At 45.3% G+C, this 22,420-nt stretch overlaps 1 protein-coding gene across 2 annotated transcripts in view; it reads left to right on the plus strand.

The window, feature by feature from the left end:
• THSD7A (thrombospondin type 1 domain containing 7A) overlaps positions 1-22,420 on the plus strand; it is a 282,025-nt gene that overhangs the window by 256,523 nt on the left and 3,082 nt on the right. For both annotated transcript variants that reach the window (XM_056857536.1, XM_056857537.1), the window contains 7 exons: positions 1,890-2,007; positions 5,705-5,850; positions 14,562-14,736; positions 16,874-17,047; positions 17,555-17,650; positions 21,069-21,151; positions 21,489-21,699. In XM_056857536.1, the coding sequence (XP_056713514.1) occupies positions 1,890-2,007; positions 5,705-5,850; positions 14,562-14,736; positions 16,874-17,047; positions 17,555-17,650; positions 21,069-21,151; positions 21,489-21,699 (1,003 nt within the window). The remainder of the gene's footprint in view (positions 1-1,889; positions 2,008-5,704; positions 5,851-14,561; positions 14,737-16,873; positions 17,048-17,554; positions 17,651-21,068; positions 21,152-21,488; positions 21,700-22,420) is intronic.

Raw genomic sequence — 22,420 nt, forward strand, 5'->3', positions numbered from 1 at the left:
CTCTCCATCATTTTTCTCTCTGAATTATCTGCCGGTAAGCTTCACTTTCTTGTTAAGAGGGCCTGCCTATAGGATATGGTTCTTGCTGCGCTTAGACAAAGGCCTTTTTTTAAATATCAGGCATGTGTGCTCATGCGTGCGTACACACACAGAGGATGGATTCAAATGGTCCTTTTCACACTGTGAGATGGCTTTAGGCAGCTCCCCCTTGGTAGTGTCCTTGAGCCTTATGGTGGATTCAGCAACATTCAAAACAAACCTAGCACACCTCAGCAGTATTTTAGAAGATACAGGCCTACTTCTCACAAATTGCAGATCAGATTGTAAATCTGTTTCTGGGCAGTGCCACATTGGGGAATCATAAGGCTGATGGTTTATTCATAAGAAAAAAAAGTCCCTCTACATAGAAAAATAAGCATGTCAGGGAGAAAGTGTTAGAACCTTTTTTGGCAACTAGTTTTCAGTATGCAGGTTTTGTTTGTTTGTGTGGGGCAGAGGAGCATTCAGTGACGTGAACTGCCATCTCCCTCTGAAATGGCACAGCGTGAAACAGGTACATTTGAGAAAAACATTGACTGAGACCTTGGCGTTGCAGCTTAACTAGATGAGGGGCTGGGAGATCTGGGGTCAGATCTCCCCAGAGTTCTTTCACACTAAATTGCAGCCCTGTGTGACTACAATTCAGATAGAGTCTGCGTGGGGTGGGGAGAGATCTTTAACCCTTCTTCTTTAAAAACCTCCTTTCCTGCACTGCTGCTGGTGTTGGAAGGAAAAAAGATGGGCTTATTGTATTGTGGATTTGGATTTCCGTGGTTAAATCGGTGCACAGGTAGAAGGGTCAACCTCCCCCCCAGGCACCAAGTGAAACCAGGGCCACCTGAAGTTTACTTCTAAAAACACACAGTGAAGATGCAGTTGTGGATCTCCTGGGATCTGACTGTTTACCTGTTACATTTTAATCCTACCTTTTCTTCAGTGATGTGTCTCATGTCTCATCTATTGAATGTTAAGGATGTCCATCGGCTTATTCCCTGCTACCAGAATTCTGCCTGGCTTCTTTGTACTTTGTTTCATTGGTCATTGGAGTCTTACATGTACTACAGTGCTGGTACTGGGAATGATCGCTAGCTTTCTTCAAGTTCAAGGGACTGAGTAAAATCCACATCATGCCTTTTATTAGGGCCAACCAAACTAACCCAACATGTTGCACAAGCTTTCGAGATCACAAGAGCACTTCAATCAGCTTGGATGTTACAAAATCCAGTCTGATTAACATTTCTGGTGAGCTCAAAAACTTGCACAGTGTTTTGTGTCCATTTTGGTTGATCTTAATCAAAGTATCACATGGGCTTTGTTCTTGTTTTTGGATGTTGTGTGGACCAGTTTGGCTGTTTGCAACTTTTAATTGAGTAATCCTTGAAGTCTCTGCTCAGAATAAAACTCACTTGGAAGACGGTTCCTACATATTTTGACTGCTGCAAAAAAGTACTGGTGCTAAACCAGGTTTTTCCTGCATCAGTCATCATGTGTGGAGCTGTCCTGAGTTCAGGTTCCAAAGCCTGTTTGCTAATTTCCTGTCATCCAAAGTTTTCTGAAACAAAGAGCAAGAGTACAGTAGCACCTTAAAGATTAACATTTCTGGCTGGGTATGAGCTTTCGTGAGTCTGCTGAATTACAACTAATAATGAAGCTCAAGACAATGCGTTCTCCTGGGTTGAATAGAGACCTGGAATTCATGCATCATTACCAATGCTGATTTCTCCGCGCCTGCCACCCCTCCACATGTCACACCTAATCTAATCACACCTGCTAATGTCATTTCCTTGCTGCTGACATTTACATGAATGTCATTCTCTTTGCTTGCTGATTTTTGTATCATTCCTTTTCAGCTTGGCTTGGAAAAGACGTGGCATATGAACACATCCTGTGTGGTGGAGTGTCCTGTGAACTGTCAGCTGTCTGATTGGTCTCCATGGTCCGAGTGCTCCCAGGCTTGTGGCCTTTCTGGTTAGTTAGGAAGCACCTTTTTTGAATGGCATTTATACATTTTTAAAAATGAACCTCAGATTCTATCAGTCCAGCAAGAAACCAGAGGGTGCAATTGCTTGGATGAAGAGATTCATAGGTCAGCGAGGCCTGCTTTTGCCCCTCGTGCACGCTTTCTTCCCTCTGACGCTGTGCTTGAGCTAAGAGGACCAGGATTGTCAGAATCCAGTTCTGACTCGGACCACAACAGTGAGACATGGTTAAAGGCTACATGCGTTTGTTATACAAGAAGAAGCAGAAATGAGTTTCACATATAAGCTTTACAACTCATTAAGGCCATAAGAGGGGGGAAAACTAAAGGCAGCATGGTTGGTTCCTGCTAATTTAGCTTTCAACAGTATATTGTTGTAGGTACACATTTGTTTGTTTTTGCTTGCAGACTCTAAAAAGAAAAGGGGGGGAACCAAAGAATGTTTTAGCATGCATATAAGGTGGAACAGAATTTTTTTACTCTTGCCTTTGGGTATAATGTTCAGTTACTGTGACCAAGGGTTGGGTCCTATGACTCCCCTCTGCTAAGAGGGATCCTATGCCTCTCTTCTGCTAAGTCTTCTCTCAAGAGGGAAAGACTTTCTGCAATGGAGAATGACCTTTGCTGATAGACAAAGGCTTGCTCTGATGGAGAAACATCTGTTGGAGGAGACTTGCTAGAGGAGAGTCCTAGAATCCAACCCAAATTCTATAATTAAGTTTTAGTGGGGGAAAACATATAGAGTGGTTGCTTCTCCCTATTAACCTCTTTAACAAATCAGGAATCAGTCTCAGGACCCCCCCCCCCTTCCATCTGCCCTCTACTCTGGTACAGATTCCCTCCGATTGTGTCGTTAACCATGGTTAAGGTTAATCAGGGCCTGAAGCCATGGTTTGAAGTGGTTGAAATCTTAAAGCCATTGGGAAAAAACACCTGTGACAAGGTAGGCATCAATTATCAAAAAGGTGAATGTTGGGTCCAATATATTTAAAAGGGTAGTTCATTTTGTGTTGTTCCTGTGGAAGATGCAACGCATCACAGTAACGCTGCTTGGGTTCCGGACTCTTGGCATTCATCTCACCAAATACATCTTGGCAAGCGAACAAAACACACCGCAGGGGCAAGCACCGCAAAACAGAAAAAGAAATTCGATTCTACCGGGTTCAGGAGGCAAACTACTTAGGTCCCAGTGCATTTTGAGTGTTTGGCTTGTTCCTCGGGGTGATGCAAAAGAACTTTTTAAAATCTGATCTCCGAAGAGCTGCTACCAGCTAACTTCTGCAATGAGTGCTGACCAAGGAAACCAGGCAAATATGTTGCTCTGCTGCCACTCAGTGGCATCTAAAGAAAAGCTTGCTGATCATCACCTTAGTGTAGCGTTCAGTTATCCCAAGGAAATAATTTAACCTAAGAGTTCTTGGCTTGTATCCTATTGCTTTGTTCAGCCAGATCTGAAGCCCCCACCCCCACCCCGGTGGAATTGTTTGTTTGTTTGGCCAGCGGAGCTGCTTCTGTTGGAGGAAGGTTCCTTAGGCCAGAGGAAGGCTGACAGAGATTACAGGAATCAAAGAACTTGACCATACCTGTTCCGTAACAAACAGGATTGTCAGTCATTTATTAATACGGCACACGGCCAGTCACATACAAAAGAATAAAATTGTCAACAGTTGGCTAAAATCCCATTGATATTAAAAGCAGAAATTCCAGATATAAAAATATAAGATACATAAATACAGGTATAAAAAGTATAAAATACATAAAATCCTAAGAGGGCTCTACTATGTACACAGGTTATAGGGGATGTTATCCCAGCAATTTGCGCCTAATTTTAGTCGCAGCAGCACAGAATTTAGCAGTATCGAAGGTAACCCTTGGATTTTTATCCAAGAGGTGCTTCCTTGCCCTCTCTGCCTCCGAGTTATCAGCGAGTTTGTTAATCCAGGGTCGGATAAATTTGCCATGGAAACAAACAGGATTAAACTTTTATAGAGGGACTGTAATTCATTGTTTTCTTATAGCGATTCTGCCACTGCAGCTTTTTAACAAAGGATTTTGACTGCTTGCATTGGCAGTACATTTTGGTTTAGACACTGGATGGACGGGCCTTTAAAATAAGGGTTTATTGGCTTTCTGAGTGCAGGGTAATTGCTGGTGAGGCAGCTATTCAATGCTGCTACACTTCCACAAGCACACACAAAAAAATCCTTGTGCCAGCACTACTGTACCATCTGTCTCGGTAATGAAATTTAATACCTTAGGAAGAAAGAAACAGAATCAGCTAAAAGGACCACAGAAAGGGAGGGAGGAGGTTACGTCTCTTCTTGAAATAGAGCCTATCTAAAACCAGCTGGGGCAGCATGTAGCTGGCCAGAAGATTAATGGCAGCTTAAACCGATTCTATTTTAAATTTCTGTTAAGACTTGGGTGAAACATCCTCTTTTCTTTGGAAGTTCTGTTTATAATTATGAGCAGGGAGACAAAGAGTATGAAACAGCAACACTCAATTTGCTTTCCGATTTTAAAATCTTCTGCTAGGCAGTTATAAGTCTTGCAACCAAGTCCTCATTGTGTCTTCTTTGACATCAATGGGACTTATTTGCTTTTAGTAATTATTATTAGCCCTGACCCTGATGGCCAGGGCTAGCCTGATCTTGTCAGCTCTTGGAAGCTAAACAGAGTTGGCCCTGGTTAGTATTGGGATGGGAGACCAGCAAGGAGGTTCAGGGTCGCTACGCAGAGGCAGGCAATGGCAAACCACCTCTGAATGTCTCTTGCCTTGAAAACCCTATCGGGTCGCCATACGTTGACTGCGACTTGACAGCACTTTCCACTACCAGTTACTATTATTGTTATGATCATTTTATACAGCATCATTAAAATATATGACTGTGTTGATGTTATAAACAAAATATAGCCAAGTCTCTGCCCCCCCCCAAGCCTATTTTGAAATAACTTTGTTAACAAAGTTAAGAAACATTGGCTGGTTTGATAGTCTCCAACAATACAGTGACTTTTATCACCCACCCAGCTAACAGTTGTCATTCTCTAATTTGGCTAGACAGTCCATGTAGCACACGATTCCACTCCTTCTGTCTTTGATTTATGCCCAACTAGATGTCATGGGGGGAGAGGCACATGTTATTTATTCACATGTCCGCTCGTTCATATATAATTTGGGTGGGGAGGTCTGTGTATTTTGTTTGGTTTGTTTTTGTTCCAGGAAAGGAAGTGCACACATGATGGAGCTAAACCATGCTCCTTCCCATGGTGTGCTCCACTGTTTGCTCTACGCATTTTTCTTACACCTTAGATCACTGCCAGCATCAGAGTTAGGCTAGGAAATAAATGTATCAAACATTGGAGTACAGTCAGGTAAAGTAGGGTTTTGTTTTGTTCACCTGCGTAACTGAATTTTCTGCACACACAAAAAAGCAACTCCCCACTCTTGATTTACATGTGAATGAATGGACACATAAATCAGTATACATGGATCCTCCTGCCACATCTACTTTAGGCCATGTGAACTTTAGATGTTCAGATTCTATTTGTGAGAACTCTTTGGGTCAACTTTGGACTAAGACAATGATTCCTGAATAAAGCACATCACAGACTGAAACTGAGATGCTTTGATGCACATGACAGGTATCGCTACATTACTGCTTCTCTGTCTGTCTCTTTGCATTGAAGGAAAGATGATACGAAGGAGAATGGTTATCCAACCCTTCCAAGGCGATGGGAGACCGTGCCCGTCACAAATGGAGCAGTTCAAACCCTGCCCAGTCAAGCCTTGCTATCGATGGCAATACAGCCAGTGGACTGACTGCAAGGTCGAGGTAATACTGACTCCTTTCCCTCCCTTTCGTCTTTAGGTATTTGTGATATATATATATATATATATATATATATATATATATATATATATATATATATATATATATATATATATATATATATATATATATATATATATATGGTTTATTGAGAAACTCTAAACCACAGGTTCTCAGACTGTAATGAGGTTTCATAAGAGGAATGAAACACAGTCTGAGTTTTCTTAAGTGCTACCAAGCAAAATAATGTCCATCCATTCTACTTGACATCACTTAAAGTTAATTCAAACATTTGCCAAGGGCATGATGTACAGTCCTCATGGGACTGTCTGTACCATCTCAGAATGCATGTGTGGGATATGAGTGGAATGCATATTGGAATAAGCTATGTTAATAGCTATCATAGTGCACAGCTATCAAGTCAGGGAGACAAATTCTAGCCTAATCTTATCCCTGACATTCCAGGTTTCTACATTGAAGGGTTTTTTTTGGGTGGGGGGGGCGGTTAGTCTGATGGTCACTTTCAAACATAGAGGCATATTTCAGATGTACAACAAACCATGGTTTGTCACTACATGAAGCAGCCTGCGGGGGCCATCAGACCACGGTTTGTGATACTGGAGAAGACAGGAAACGGTTGTTTCTGGTTCAAGCCTGACAACAATATGGGTTGCTGCAAAAATGGAATTATCTAAAACTGGGTTGTGTGCAAGGGAAGGATGCAGGGGGTATGGGCAAGGAAAGGGGAAAGCCCAAGAATCCAACATGCTTGCCTCATGAATGAGGGCAGATGGAATCATAGAATCATAGAGTTGGGACCACCAGGGTCATCTAGTCCAACCCCCTGCACAATGCAGGACATTCTGAACTACCTCCCCCCACACCCCCAGTGATCCATACTTCATGCCCAGAAGATGGCCAAGGTGCCCTCCCTCTCATGATCTGCCTAAGGTTATAGCATCAGCATTGCTGACAGATGGCCATCTAGCCTCTTCTTAAAAACCTCCAGGGAAGGAGAGCTTACTACTTCCTGAGGAAGCCTGTTCCACTGAGGAACTGCTCTAACTGTTAGAAAATTCTTCCTAATGTCTACATGGAAACCCTTTTGATTTAATTTCAACCTGTTGTTTCTGGTCCGGCCTTCTGGAGCAACAGAAAACAACTCAGTACCCTCCTCTATATGACAGCCCTTCAAGTACTTGAAGAAGGGCTGTCATATAGAGGATGACATTTATGAATACTGACCAACTTTGAGGTGACACTGGGGCTGGTACAAATCTTAGCCTGCTAGATAGGGCTACCGCTACAGCCAGTTATAAAAACATGGCATCTTTTTGATGTACTAACACCTCTCAATTGGCTGAAAAGGTTCAAGCAGATTCTTGCTTCCAAAACCCAACCTAAATTTGTTAAGGCCTTTGTGAGAGATCCCCCTCTCTGAGTTTGCTTCTCCAAATCAGTTGCTCAGACGTTGATACAGAAACAATCGATTTATTGAAGCCTTCAGGAGATGAGACAGGCACAGGTAGAAAGTTGCAAGTGAGGGGCTATACGGGTTTACAGAATATATTGACTCCAGGGCACTGGGGCACTGGGGTTCACACTTATTGTTATGGGAAGTTACAAGCTTGGCATAATACAAAACATCAGACAGATCCCAGGAAGTCTGGGCGGCTATCACACTTCCAAGGCCGCATCGGCCTGAGGGAGTACTGGCAGGAAGAACAGCGGGGGGGGGGAAGATACATGGGCCATCAGGCCTGGCGCCTGAGACCAGAAGGTGTGAACTGCTTTTACGAGTTCACTGATAACACAGCAGGTGATGGAAAGCAGAGACACAAAGACAGAGACCCTCACATTCTGCCCCCCTTAAGGCCCCCCCCCGGGGTCCCCGAGAGGACGAGGCTTATCGGGATAAGCAAGGTGGAATTCCCGGACTAAGCGAGGAGCCGCCATGTGGGGTGCGGCCACCCATTCGTCATGAGCGGAGCCAAGGTTTTTCCAGCGAACAAAGTAAAACAGTTTCCCTTTCTTCCATTTGGAGTCTAAAACCTTGGATATTTCCAAATGGGTGTCCCCTCCTACTACGGTAGGAATCTCGTGTGCGGGAGGGGGGTGGAACTGGGGGGCTGCCACATAGGGTTTGAGGAGGCTTATATGAAAGACTGGATGGACTCCTTTCAGAGTTTTTGGGAGGTCCAGTTCCACAGTAACCTCGTTGATTACTCTGGTAATGGGGAAAGGTCCCACATAACGGTCGCTCAGTTTTTTGCAGGGGCGAAGAGAGCGGAGGTTTTTGGTGGACAGATAGACTTGCTCCCCCACCTTGAGTTCCCATCCCGGAGACCGGTGTTTGTCTGCTTGTTCCTTGTACTTGCTTTTTGCCCTTTCCAGATTTTTGAGCAACCATGGCCAGGTGGATTTAACCACCTGAATCCACTCCTGAAGGTCAGGGGTAGACTGGAGCTCTGGCGAGACGGGGGCAGAACCGAAAGGGCCGAAATCCGTCCCGTATATAACTTGGAAGGGACTAAAGCCGGTAGAGGAATGAGGCGCATTGTTATACGCATATTCGGCAAATGGCAGCAGGTCGACCCAGTCGTCCTGGTGGAAATTTACATAGCAACGCAAATAACATTCTACCACCGCATTTACTCGTTCTGTTTGACCATCCGTTTGGGGGTGATAGGCGGAAGAAAGGCCCTGCTCTTCCACTCCCATTAACTTTAGGAAGGCCCGCCAGAATTTGGCAACAAACTGGACCCCCCGGTCGGAGAGGACCTTCCTCGGGATCGAGTGTAGCCTGAGGACGTGTGTGATGAACAGTTTAGCTAAGCCCTGGGCTGAAGGAAGGCCTGCACATGGAACGAAGTGAACCTGTTTGGAAAAGAGGTCTGTGATAACCCAAAGAACCGTTTTTCCCCGACTCGGAGGTAGGTCGGTGATAAAATCCATGGCGATGACTTCCCAGGGACGGGAGGGGCTCTCAAGCGGTTTGAGAAGCCCTGGGGGTTTTCCCATCCGTTTCTTGGCTGTGGCGCAGGTGGGGCAGCTGCGCACATACAACTCTACATCAGATCTCATACCGGGCCACCAGAATTGTCTTCGAACCAGGTGAAGCGTTTTTATGAAACCAAAATGACCCGCTAGCCTGGCACCATGTACAAGTCCCAATACTTCCTTGCGAAGAGAGGAGGGGACGTACAGTTTCCCCCCTTGCACCCACCAAGTGTTGGTACGTTCCAGACCAGTGGGGAGGAGATGATGCTCCTCCTCCTGCAAGGAGGCGTCCCGGAGTCGCTGTTGGAAGGCTTCCGGGATGCCTTTGAGTGTAGGGGGGGTCTCCGGTGGTCGGGCTTGGGACCGGGTGGTGACGGCTAAGCAAGGAACTTCCCCTCGCTGCTCGGGAGTGAACAGGGAGTCGACTGGGCGATCGAAATCGTTGCGATACTGGGGAAGTCGTGACAAAGCGTCGGCTAGGGCATTTTCTTTGCCAGGGACATGTCTGAGAGTGAACCGGAACTTAGCGAAAAATTGGGCCCACCGAACCTGTTTGGCATTGAGTTTTCTAGCCCCCTTGAGGGCCTCAAGATTCTTGTGATCGGTACACACTTCGAATGGCAGTTCGGCCCCTTCCAAGAAGTGTCGCCATATGGTAAGGGCATGTTTGACCGCTGCTGCCTCCTTCTCCCAAATGGCCCAGTTGATTTCAGACTGGGAAAACTTCTTGGAGAAGTAGGCGCATGGTCTCAACCGTCCCCCCTCATCCCTCTGCAATAGGGCCCCGCCCATGGCTACATCCGAGGCATCCACTTGCACCACAAAAGGCTTGGTGCAATCTGGGTGAGCCAAAACGGGTTCGGATGAAAAAAGTAGCTTCAAACGTTCAAAAGCTAGCTGGCACTGGGGGGACCATTGCAAACGGGCTGAGGGAAGCGCGGCGCTAGCCCCCTTGTCCTTGGTACGCAACAGGGCAGTGAGGGGAAGCGCAACTTGGGCAAAGTTAGGAATGAAGTTCCGGTAAAAATTGGCAAACCCCAAAAACTGCTGAAGTTGGCGGCGGGTAGTGGGGGGTTCCCAGTCCCGCACTGCCTGGACCTTGGCGGGGTCCATTTCCAACCCTTGGTGGGAGATCACATACCCCAGAAATGTAATGGAGGGTTGGTGGAATTCACATTTGGACACCTTAGCATACAGTTTGTGCTCCCGCAGCCGCTGGAGCACCTCTCGCACTAGGCGCACATGGTCTTCCATGGTTTCAGAGTAAATAAGGATGTCATCGAGAAATACCACCACCCCCCGAAACAGCAAATCATGCAAAACCTCATTAATTAATTGCATAAAGACACTCGGAGCCCCCGAAAGTCCGAACGGCATGACTAGGTACTCAAACATCCCAAAACAACTGGAAAAGGCCGTTTTGGGTTCGTCTCCTTCTTTGATGCGAATGCGGTGGTAGGCTTCTACCAAGTCCAGTTTGGTGAAGATTCGGCCCTCCTTTAATTGTGCTAGAAGGTCAGGAATAAGAGGGAGGGGGTAAGCATTAGACTGGGTGACTGCGTTCAGTCTGCGAAAGTCAATACACAGTCTTAAATCTCCCGTCTTTTTCTTTACAAAGAAAGCTGGGGCTGAATAAGGAGCCTTGGAGGGGCGTATGAAACCCCTTGCCAGATTGACATCCAGATAGTCTCGCAACACTGTCTTTTCACTAGGGCTCATGGGGTAAACCTTTCCCTTAGACAGTTTGCCTTCCCCTACAATCTCGATGGCACAGTCCGTTTCTCTGTGGGGAGGCAGTTCGTCGCACTCTCTAACATCAAAAACATCAGTAAATTGCGAGTACTCAGAGGGTAATTGAGGAGAGACTGGGGCGGGGGACCCTACCAGTGCGGCGGCTGGAGTCCTGAGTACCCGTTCCTTGTCATGCAACCCACAGGGGTTTTCGGGGAAGGAAAGCACCCGTTTAACCCAATCAATGGAGGGATTGTGCCCCCTTAACCAGTTCATCCCTAACACCACAGGGGTTACAATAGGGGCGATAGTGAAATACAACCGTTCCCAATGTTCCCCCACGGACATAATCACGGCTGCAGTTCTGTGGGTCACCGGGCCCCGTTTAAAGTCACTCCCGTCCATTTGGGAAAAACGGAGGGGTCCCGGAAGCCGCTTGCGCCGGACACCCAACTTCTTGGCAGTTTCCTCATTTATCATGGTGCGGGCACACCCCGAGTCGACCAACGCGGGGACCTCTAACGGGGGACCCCCTTTGGGTAGGGACAGATGGACACGCACAAATACATTGTCCTCTTGGGCGCTTACCATCGGTGGAGCTCCTTGCACAACGATAGGGACGGTCTGCTGCGGAGCCCCCTCTACAGCAGACCGACGGCGTTTTTTGCCGGCTGTTCCCACTCTTCCTCCTCGCTGGAAGAGGGGGACGGGGTAGTGGCCTCCGGGGAGCCGTCCGAATCAAAGACGGTATTTGTAATCCGGGACCCCGATGGGACCGTAGAGTCGGATGCCCCATCCTGGGGACGTGCGTGGAGAGCGGAGGGTGCGCCGGAGCGCCGGCTCAGTGGTCCACTTCTGCGGCGAGGCTGGCTGTCGGCGGCCGGTTTCGTCGGCTCGGCCTGGGTTTGGCGGGGAGGGGTCGGACGGCCTGAGCGAGAGGGGCATTGCGATGCAAAGTGACCCTTTCCCCCGCAGATCAGGCAGACGCCGGCCTCGAACCGCTTGCGGCGTTCCGCGGCCGAGAGGACCCCGCCACCCCCTTGCCGGAGTTCCCGGCCACGGTCACCCCGGGGCCTGGGGTCTCGCCCAATCCGTTGCTTGGACAAGTTCAGGAGTTGTTTGCGATTCTCGATGTCAGCAGCATGGCGAACCCAACCTTCCACATCCGGGGGGTTCCCTTGCATGAAGGCCCAATGTTGGAGGTCTGGGTTGAGACCCTCCCTGAAACATTGTACCAAGGTAGCCTCACTCCAGTCCAGAATTCGGCTAGCCAGTGACTGGAACTCACTTGCATACTGCGCCACCGACTTAGTCCCTTGGCGCAGTTGCATCAGGGAGGCTTTAGCCCGCTCACCTAGAGTCGGGTCCTCAAAACGGTTTCGGAGTGCTACCATGAACTCGTCCAGGGTTCGCAGCACCGGCGAGCGGAGTTCATACTGCAACACCATCCAGGCAGCCGCCTCCCCTTGCAGTAAGGAAGCCACGTACTGCACCCGGGACTCCTCAGAAACGAAGGTTCGGCCTTGTTCCCGCATAAAAATGTCTACTTGGACCATAAAAAAGGTCAACTGATCTCCCGACCCGTCATACGTGACTTTCAGGTCCCGACGGGCCGGGGGGGCAGGGGTTGCGGGCGGAACTACTGGCGCCCCGTCTGGGGGAGCACCGGCTGGAGGTTGCAATTTCAGCGCATCTAGGGTCGTGGCCATCTCACCCATTACGCGTTGCATGATCTCCATCTGTTCCTGCATAGCCCGGCGGTCTTCCTGCCACTGCTTTCGTTCTTCCTCCATGAGGGCCTCTTTGCGGGCCGGGTCCCCTTCGAGTCCCGTGCTGGGGAAGGCCAACCGGCGATCCTTCGCCGCAGTCCGCGAGAGCGACCAGCCCTTGGGAGAGTCCAGCCAATAAGTGAGCCCCCGGGGACGTCCGTCCCGATCTTGGTCGGGGGCGCGACCCTTCGGTTTCTTTGGCTTGGCTCCCTCCTCTTTAGGGTCCGGCTTCTCCGGCTCGTCCGGTTCCTTGGGGGCATCGGGGTTAGGGGTGGTGTCCTCGTCGGCTGACATTCTGTCCAAAGCGGTACAGCTGCAGTCCGAGAGGCAAGGACTTGCAACTTAATGTGAGAGATCCCCCTCTCTGAGTTTGCTTCTCCAAATCAGTTGCTCAGACGTTGATACAGAAACAATCGATTTATTGAAGCCTTCAGGAGATGAGACAGGCACAGGTAGAAAGTTGCAAGTGAGGGGCTATACGGGTTTACAGAATATATTGACTCCAGGGCACTGGGGCACTGGGGTTCACACTTATTGTTATGGGAAGTTACAAGCTTGGCATAATACAAAACATCAGACAGATCCCAGGAAGTCTGGGCGGCTATCACACTTCCAAGGCCGCATCGGCCTGAGGGAGTACTGGCAGGAAGAACAGCGGGGGGGGGGGAAGATACATGGGCCATCAGGCCTGGCGCCTGAGACCAGAAGGTGTGAACTGCTTTTACGAGTTCACTGATAACACAGCAGGTGATGGAAAGCAGAGACACAAAGACAGAGACCCTCACAGCCTTCTTACACAAGTGAAGGGAGACCTGAAAAGGAGCTGTCCCTTCCCGCTCTGAGGGAAGAGCAGATTTGCTGGTCTCATTTCATTTCTTAGTCTGTATCCTAGTCCTGTAAACTATTTTCTTGAGAGTTGTGCTGGTAGAAATAAAGCTGTATTAGTTAAGAAAATTCATTGCCTTGATTTCTGCCTACCTGCCTTGCTGCTGGCTCACACTATGAACTCAGCCTCATTTTAGTTGCTCCTCTTGGCAGCCAAGATCGAGAGCAGTCGGAGAACAGGAGGTGGTGGTGGCTACTGGAAGGAAAGGCTCTGAGCCCCACTTAGCAAGGGGGTTGGGGAGCTGCTGAAACAAGTGGATTTCCCTCACCAAAAATGACTTCCGTCCTGGTTTCTGAGCAAGGCTGCACTTCACTTGCTTGCTCAAGGGCTTGTTGCCTGAGCAATGAATAAGTGTGGCCTTGTCGGATGGTAGGGTGGGGCGGAAGCTTCACAGCTTGTTCATACAATGACAAACCATGTGCATACACAGTCATACGTATGCATTTTAATTGTGGCACAGCCTCCTTCCTGAGTGTTCGGGTTGTCTCCTGGGTAGCAAATTCAAAGGGAGGAGGGGTTGAACTGAAGCCACAACCTGCTTATGATACTAATGAAAGGGAAAAGATAGTTCCCCCATAATATCACAGTAGTGACAGGTTGAATCTTGGGAATGAACATGAGGATGGACCCACAGCCAAATCATATCTGGAATGGGAAGGGCCTCACTCTGTCCTAAACCTCAAAACAGGAATAGTTTGCCCTTGACTGAATATTTCTTTCAGTATTCCTTATCCAGCAAGTAATTTTTTTTAGCAATTGTTCCTTACCAAGATCACTGTGCTTTTCTGTTAACTTGGGGGGAAATATCTGTCGTTATCCACAGGATTTTTGTGGTATGCATGCGCACATGAAGTTGCCTTACAATGAGTAAGAGCATTGATATATCAAGGTCAGCATTGTCTACTCTGACTAGCAGAAGGTCTCAGGCTGAGGTCTTTCACAGCACCTACTACCTGACTTTTTTGTTGGAGATACTGGTAATTGAACTTGGGACTTTCTAAATGTAAAACAGATGCTGTACCGAGCCACCGTCACTCCTTAGGTTCCTTATGGTAGCCTAAGATGATGGTGTAACTCCAAGAGGCTAGCAACTAAACAATATGTTTTGTCTTTTGGGAAAGGGTAATGGCATAAGGGTCAGGGCGCCTTGCTTTAGCCATCAAGAGACCAAACCCTTCAAATGCGCATTGTGGCATCTATACACTTGGGTTGCCCATCAGTAGGGAAGTCCCATTAAACTTCTGTGGAATTTTGTTCATTCTTCGGAGTTGATAAGAACTGCTACCTTTCCCATGTCTAACATTTCTGGTGCTTCTCCTTTTTTTCAGGATGCCCAGTGTGGAGAGGGCACAAGGGTCAGAAACATTTCCTGTGGGGTCTATGATGGATCCAGTGATGACATAGGCAAAATAGTGGATGAGGAATTTTGTGGGGAAATTGAGCCTGTTGTTGACGGCAGTAAGAAAATGGTGCTTGAGGAAACATGCACCCTACCTTGTCCAGGTAAACCGATTTCTAGGCATGACTAATAAGCTTCTGTGGTAGTCACTGCTGATTACTTTCTTTATTAAAAAGCCTTTTTTTGCTCAACTATAATCAAAGAAATTCCCTTTCTATCCAAAATTTCTTTAAAATGTGATAAATCATTGCAATGTTAATTATAATATAATTTATATCTATTATAATATTATATAATGTTATTATAATGTTTGCAGTAATTATCATACTATATCACTCCCCTGCATTAATAAAATGGGTGTCCTCTGTGCAGATGTGCTGAGAACCCAAGTAGCAAGAGGGCCAGGGCCAGAGTGTTATTTCTCTAGGCCGAGGGTGCCCCTGATACGTGCAAGATGACTGTCTGCTTTAGCACATTTAATCTCACTTCAGAAATAATAATGTGCTGGTGGGAGGGGATAGTCCACCTGGTAAAAATGCCATCATTGTATTTTTGTGTGGCTTCACATAACAGTTCACAGCCCCTTGATTTCCTACTCTCTCCTGCCTTCCCCACTTCTGCTTTGGCTCTGTTCCATTTCTCCTTGAGCGTCCCCAGCCAATGGATCACCTGTTAGATGCGATGATGTAGGCAATCAGATTTAGCTATTTGTTGACATCACAAATAAGCAAAAGAAGCCCTTTGAAGCATAAGAACATAAGAAACGCCCTGCTAGATCAGACCAAGGCCCATCAAGTCCAGCAGTCTGTTCACACAGTGGCCAACCAGGTGCCTCTAGGAAGCCACAAACTGTCAGGCCTGCTTTCCACAGCTCTAAGCAGTCTGTCAGACTCTGACTGTTTTAGTTTCGATTCTACCAGGTGCCTCTCAAGGCCAAACTTGCTAACTGCTAAATTCCTGTTCCAGTGCTATCTCCCGTGGGAACGGCTCCTCAGTAGAAGGGGGGCCGCCTTGACCTGTTGTGACTGATACTTTCCCTTATAGGCCTACCCCGTGCTCCCAATTGCCATTCATGCCAATGTACCTGTAAGCTCTGCATACCTGTATGTTTTCCATTAAATCAGCTCTCTTTTGGACTCTTTGTCTCTGGATGCTGTTTGTGGGATTACCACAGGACAAGTGCTCACACAAACAAGAGTAGCATTTCCTGTATTTTTACACATAGTCAAAGATCACTCTAAGAAATTTTGTTTCTCAGGCTTTTGTGATGAGTGCCCCAAAAATCACTGAATGTGGGACTTCAGATTCTGATGTAACCTTGTACAAAACTCCTCCCTCAATTTTGCTGAGCTCTGATTTCCAATTCCAAATCAGACAAGTCCTAAAACACTTCAAGCCAGAATGTATTTGTGTTTTTTTAATTTAAAAAAATATTGAATTTTTGTTTACTATTAAATTTTAGCTGAGGAGGTGACCTTTGCTTGAATGATCACACAATGCACCAAAGAGAAGATTAACTGCCCTGTGGGGGCGGGTTAATGATGCACTCTAGTTAATGTTTCCAAAGATCGCTACATGCCCTCCTATTATATATACATCGTTTATTCAATAATTCATTTCTTTACACAATTTCTTAATGTTGGCAAACAAAAAAACCCTTCGTTAAGGCATCCAGTTAACATGGAGCCAGTTTTATCTGTTGTCAACATAATGTAAGGCAACATGAATTTTTAATAGCCCTTTTGCTGAAATAATTAAAGCTCTAGGCTCATTTGCAAGCCTGGATGCCTTTTTAGGTTTATAGCCCCCGTATACATGACATTGTTTGCAAAACTGACTTCCCAGTTAGCCCCTTCATTCTGTTAACATGCTTTGTTCGTGTGAATGTTATGTTGTAATTTCACGCTTTTAAAAAATATGTAGATTTTATAAATATGGAGTTTCCTTGTCAGAGAAGGCATATCAGATTAGCCAGGAATAGCTGATAACATTCAGATCAAAAAATCCCAAATGTCATATGTCTAATTAAGCTGTCTATCACACCCCGTTCCTAAGGATGAACACAGACAGACCATATGTCTCAGAAACCTAAGCTAGCACAAGACATGGCCATTTTATTTTCAAGGTCCTAAAAAGACCTTACTGCAAAAGTATTTAGGACTAGGGCTTAGGGCTGTGGCATGCCCTTTTAAATACCTTTTGGCACTACCAGCTTCAGCAGTGCTTGTTTTCATTGGACAGGTGATTGCTATTTAAAGGAGTGGTCAGAATGGAGTCTTTGTCAGTTGACTTGTGTAAATGGAGAAGATCTTGGATTTGAAGGAGTACAAGTGCGATCCCGAGCAGTGATGATCCAAGACCTGGAAAATCAACATCTCTGTCCCGAACAGGCTTTGGAAACTAGGCAATGTAATGGTGAGTACAGAAATTGAAGGTGGGGGAACCCCTTATGACATTAGACAGTAGAAGAAAGATAAGAAAGGGGTGTGACTTGACTCAATGCTAATTGAGTTGAAAAGAAGAGAGGCTAAAAGGAGAGGGGAGAGTCTTGTTGTCAACGCTCATGTGTGCCTATCTAGTTTGGCAAGAATGGTTGAAGGATGCAGTTTTCCCACTTCAGGTAATCGTAAAGGTATTCGGAGCGGGGGGGCAACTTCCAGCTTCTTAGCTCTGTAGTTGCACTTAAGGTGGGACTTGGGTAACATTCTTAGGCCTCTTACAGCCTGTGTCTCGGTATCCAGTTGTGCAGGGTCTTGAAGTAGTTTTGGTTTAATAATCGGGTCCCCATTATTTGATTGTAATTTCAAGGCATGTATCCAGTAGCGGATGCTTTTGTTTTCTTGAAGCATCCAATAAATTGTGCAAACAAAACAGAGAAGAAAAGCCACAGCTGTAATCTTCTGATTATCATCTTCCATTCAGGTGGCCAGTGTTATGAATACAAGTGGATGGCCAGTCCATGGAAGGGATCTTCTCGGACTGTATGGTGCCAAAGGTCAGATGGCTTAAATGTTACAGGTAACTGTTCTTCCTCTTTCTTTTCCTACAGTGGATTCAGCCACATGTGGGGAAAGTATCTGTCTAAGTAAAACACCAGAAGTTGAATTAACATTGGCAACCTGACACAATTGTATCACTGTAATTATTTTACAACTTTTTCACATATTTACTTTCGTGGGCAATGATTCATCCTGAAAAATACCAGAGAAAGTGGGGACTAGTCAGCTTGACTTTTGAACTTCAAAAACATATGTCCAAATGGCTAAGGAGCAATGTACATCACTGCCTGTAATCTTTAGTTTCTGATGTTATATCCTAATTACATTAAGGAAAGTTTCTGATATTACAGATGTATTAGAGTGAATAACTAGGAGCCTACTATGTTCTTCCAGTATTTTAATCCATGAATTATTGCCAGGAGAGGCATTAAGAGGTTACTGAAGAATCATTGTAAGGTAATATGAGTGGAACTTTAATGAATGTTCTGCCTTGATATAATCATATGTAGTGTTTTAGAGGTCTTATAGTCTCTTATGAAATGTTAAATAAGCATTTGTAAAATCCCAGGTGTATTAACTTTTGTTATTACTGCGGACTCAAGTTCTTAGAAGAGTTAATTAATATTCAAGTCGATTATAATAAATTAGCTCCTGTTAGTTTGGTTACAGCATTGTCTGGTATCATTTGAGCATGTCCATAATGATAGGTTTTCATGTAGTTAATTTTATTTAGTGCTCCACCCAACCTAATTTAAGCATTTTAATGTCCCATTTATCTAAACTGAAACAAGGAGACTTGTCTTCTAGTAACTGGAATTATAATCATGTTTATCTTTGGCTGGAATATGACCATGGAGAGTTATAACCTAAGGACCTAAGAGCAGCTGTGCAGGATCAAACAAATAATCCATCTTGTCCTACATCCTGCTTCACACAATGGCCAGCCAACTTCTCCTGAATCTGATTTTCAGTGCATTTCCTCAAGGTAGTTCGCAGCATGAATAACAATAATTACAATATAAAACACAATATCATCATCACAATTCTCATAAAATGAGAAGCAGCCTTCAAAATAGCATTAGCATTAGCCCAAAGGCCTCCTAAAAGAGGCCTGATTTCCTGCTTTTTAAACATGGAGAAGGATATACGAGAGAAGATACTACTTGAAGTATTCCAGATGGAGGCTTTACAGGTTGTGACCACTGCCAGGAAACCAACTGGTAATCAGTGGAAATCCTAGAATACTAATGAAATATGCAGCTAGTCCTAAAGTTATGTATTTACTGCATTTATAGGCCACCTTTCTTGGCATGAAGCCACAATCCAACAGAGTTCAGCATGTAGAAGCCCATCTAATTTTCAAAGATCCCCCCCTCCCACAGGCATGGAACTAGAAAATTATCCGACTAAAAATAAGCTTTTTGTCATTCATTCACATGAACTGAGGGCCATGGCACCAGTTGGGGTTGCATCTGGGAAGTACAAAGGTATAAAATCATCATTTAAACTCACACCTGTGTAGTTTTTTTCTGGTTATCTCTGGTTGAGGAAGCACTAGCATTTTGACACTTAAGTGTTGATGCTGGCTGTCATCAAATAATGATTGCGTGCAATTTTTGCTCAGATTAGTTTAGTGAAAGCTAACTGACATTCCTTAAAAACTATTTGCATTTGCAGTATCATCCCACTGCTGTTTCACTGTCTCATTCAAAAGCTAAAGTTACCTGATGACTGAAATTATTGTTTTGGGTGCTGTTCTGCTCAGCTACGCTATAACAGTGTTGAAATATCATTGTGCTGTCTTGAACCGCGTACAGTAAACTACATTTGCAGTGATGTTTTCTTAGCTCACTGTTTTTCGTTTGTTTCACTCCTGTCACAACCAAGTTGTTCTGAGGTGCCCTTTTATATCAAGGTGTTGTTTTTACAGATACATTAATTCAAAACGAAACGGGTGATGAGGCCGCTCTTTCCTCCTGCAGTTCCTTGGATGGCTGACAGTTTGTTACAAGGGTGTTCACAGGCATGTGCTCCTTGCACCAGGACATTCACATTTTACACTGTTTCACGTGTCAAGTAGCAAAACCTATTTAGATCACTTTTAACCTTCTGGTTTACATACTGCTACCTAACCGCATTTAATCTGCATCTGCTGATAACCAGGGTTTCATCATCATTTCTCACCCATACATTGACATTGATATTTCTGGATACTTGGGCATGCAGGCAGTGTGTATACCAGTGAGCCCAACATGGCCCCAGACAACCACTTGCTTCTTCCTCAAATCAGAGAGCCAGTGCTGACTATCCTCCACCTCATTGGAGGAGGAGGAGGAAGTGCTTCAGAAAACCCCAAGAGGCATCACCTTTGGGTCTTCAGGGGGCACCCATTCAGAAATAGTAGCTGCCATCACAGGAGGATGCTTGGCTTGGAAATTTCCAACATTTTTGTAATTGCCCCTCGTGGCAGCCACGGTTGAAAACCCCTGGTCTGTGTAGCGTATTTGCTACCTTTAGCTAGGGAAGAAATTTATTCATTTGTAAAGATAAAATGAGGATGCTGGAGTCTTCAAAAAAATCCTTTTGAATGATGGCAGAAAGGATTGTGACTGAAAATGATGATGGAACCTTGTGTGTACTTAAAAAAACAACAACTGAAGCATTGATAACGGTGTAACCACTGAGAAATAAGAGCAGAATGATGGAAAAAGGTAACCTTTGTATTGCCAGGTAGTTTGTTTCTGTATTTACTGACCTTGGGCAAATTTCCCCCTTTCTGCAACTGAGTTTAACAGGCTTTAAAGTGATGGCATCATAAAGGATTCTCCCAAAAGATGTTTCTCCATTTGTGAGACATGACAAATTTGCCCAGCTAAGTATGTTTTGAAGAGGCAAGGAAACTAAAAACACAAAAGACGGTTGAAGGGCCGTTAGTACAGTAAAGCCAAATTTGAGATCCCTAAAAAATGGTGTTTCTCAGAAACACTGAATGACCATCTGCCCATTCTGTCTGTTTGGGGCTTGTAAGTTCATTCAGTGCGCTGCAGATTCAGGTGAATGATACACATAACACAGAGGGAAAAACTGTTTTCTGCCCTGTATCATTTTTGACAGTAGGCCAGCAATGTTAATGGCTGTCAGCCATTCTGCCAGGAATTCAATTACCTCTCAAAGTACGAAACCAATTATTTCCTGCACTTTTCTAACAAACTCAGCCAATTACCTGTGTCAGCCATTAAAATTAAATGGTATCTGGCATGCCAACATTGTTAATGAGACACAGGGTGATGCAGATAAATCCGTCAGTTCCTGGAGTCTTCCTGAGAGAAGCTTCGGAGAAGGAGAACGTCCAGTTGTATTATGAAGTGGCACTTCCCAAGGCTGTTGCAGCTTGGCAAGGTGCAGTTGTGTCAAAATGTGATCTGTTTTTTCTGCAGGAGGCTGTTTAGTGATGCACCAACCAGATGTTGACAGGTCCTGTAAGCCACCGTGCAGCCAGCCCCATTCTTACTGTAGCGAGGTATGTGCTACCCATTGTCGTAGAACTAGCCAGCCGACATACGGCTATAGCAATATTTTCATACATCCCACAGGAACAGTGGCAAATTTCTTAAAAGGTCTTCTTATGAGTAAAATTGCAGTAATGGATCACATTATTTAGCTGAGAGGCTGATCAAACAATCATTTTGAGTTCCATTTGTTCCTTGTTTAATTTTTGATTAGTGCAAAACTTCCCATGGATGGATGAATGCCATGGAGCCATTCATTTGGCCTTTTTATCGTTTTGTGCGACATGATGTCTAGGATTCCAAGCTGTATAGTTTTGCTACAGTGAGTAAATGCTTGTTCTCCTGCAGATGAGAATGTGTGCTTGTGAAGAAGGATACACTGAAGTCATGTCTTCTGATGGCACACTTGAACAATGCACCCTTATCCCAGTGGTAGTCATTCCCACAGTGGAGGACAAAAGGGGAGATGTAAAAACCAGCCGAGCAGTGAACCCCACACAACCACCCAGTATCCAATCAGGAAGAGGAAGGACTTGGTTTCTACAGCCTTTTGGACCAGGTGAAACCTTTCAGGAATAGTTAGTGCTACTAAGAACTCTCAATGAACTTAGTAGTTTTTCTGGCATCTTTACAATATTTCATGACCAAGGTCATGCACGAAGAACTGTTCACATATCCCTGTTTAAAAAACTCTTCTATATTAAAAGCATATATGAGAGGTGGCATGCTTTTTATCACTTCATACCCTCTTCCTGTGCCCAAGTATGTTTAAATAGTTTTGTATAGCAGAGACTGAAAATGTAAAGAAAATATTTTATATAATGGCCTATATCCAAGCATCTCTTCCTAGAATAGTTTTCCTGAATTTTGGTAGCCCTTTCTGACCTCTTGAAAGATCATTCCCAGGTTTGAGGGACCCACATGGAGGAATATCTCCACAAGTTGGGGAGGGGGCTGAGATGAGGAAGGGGGTCTGGGGTGAGAAAGAGACAAGGGAGTGAAAGTCTTCCATTCTCTCTTGCAAGCACAGCTCTACTAAGGGGAGGGGATGATTTTTTTCTGCCATTGTCCATCCACTCTGATTCTCCAACCTGTGTGGCTATTCTTCCATGTGGATCCTTTGACCCTGGTCAGTGCTCTGTCCAGGAGTCAGATGGGGTATAGGAATGGAGAGTAATACAGGAAAACTTCTTAAGCCTTGTTTGAACTGATGGTTGGATACAAGCCAATTAAATTATTACTGTAAACAGTAGTACCTATCACACTTTTGTGTACCATTC

The sequence above is a fragment of the Euleptes europaea genome, chromosome 11 (genome assembly GCF_029931775.1).
Source record: "Euleptes europaea isolate rEulEur1 chromosome 11, rEulEur1.hap1, whole genome shotgun sequence".
Taxonomy (NCBI): Eukaryota; Metazoa; Chordata; class Lepidosauria; order Squamata; family Sphaerodactylidae; genus Euleptes; species Euleptes europaea.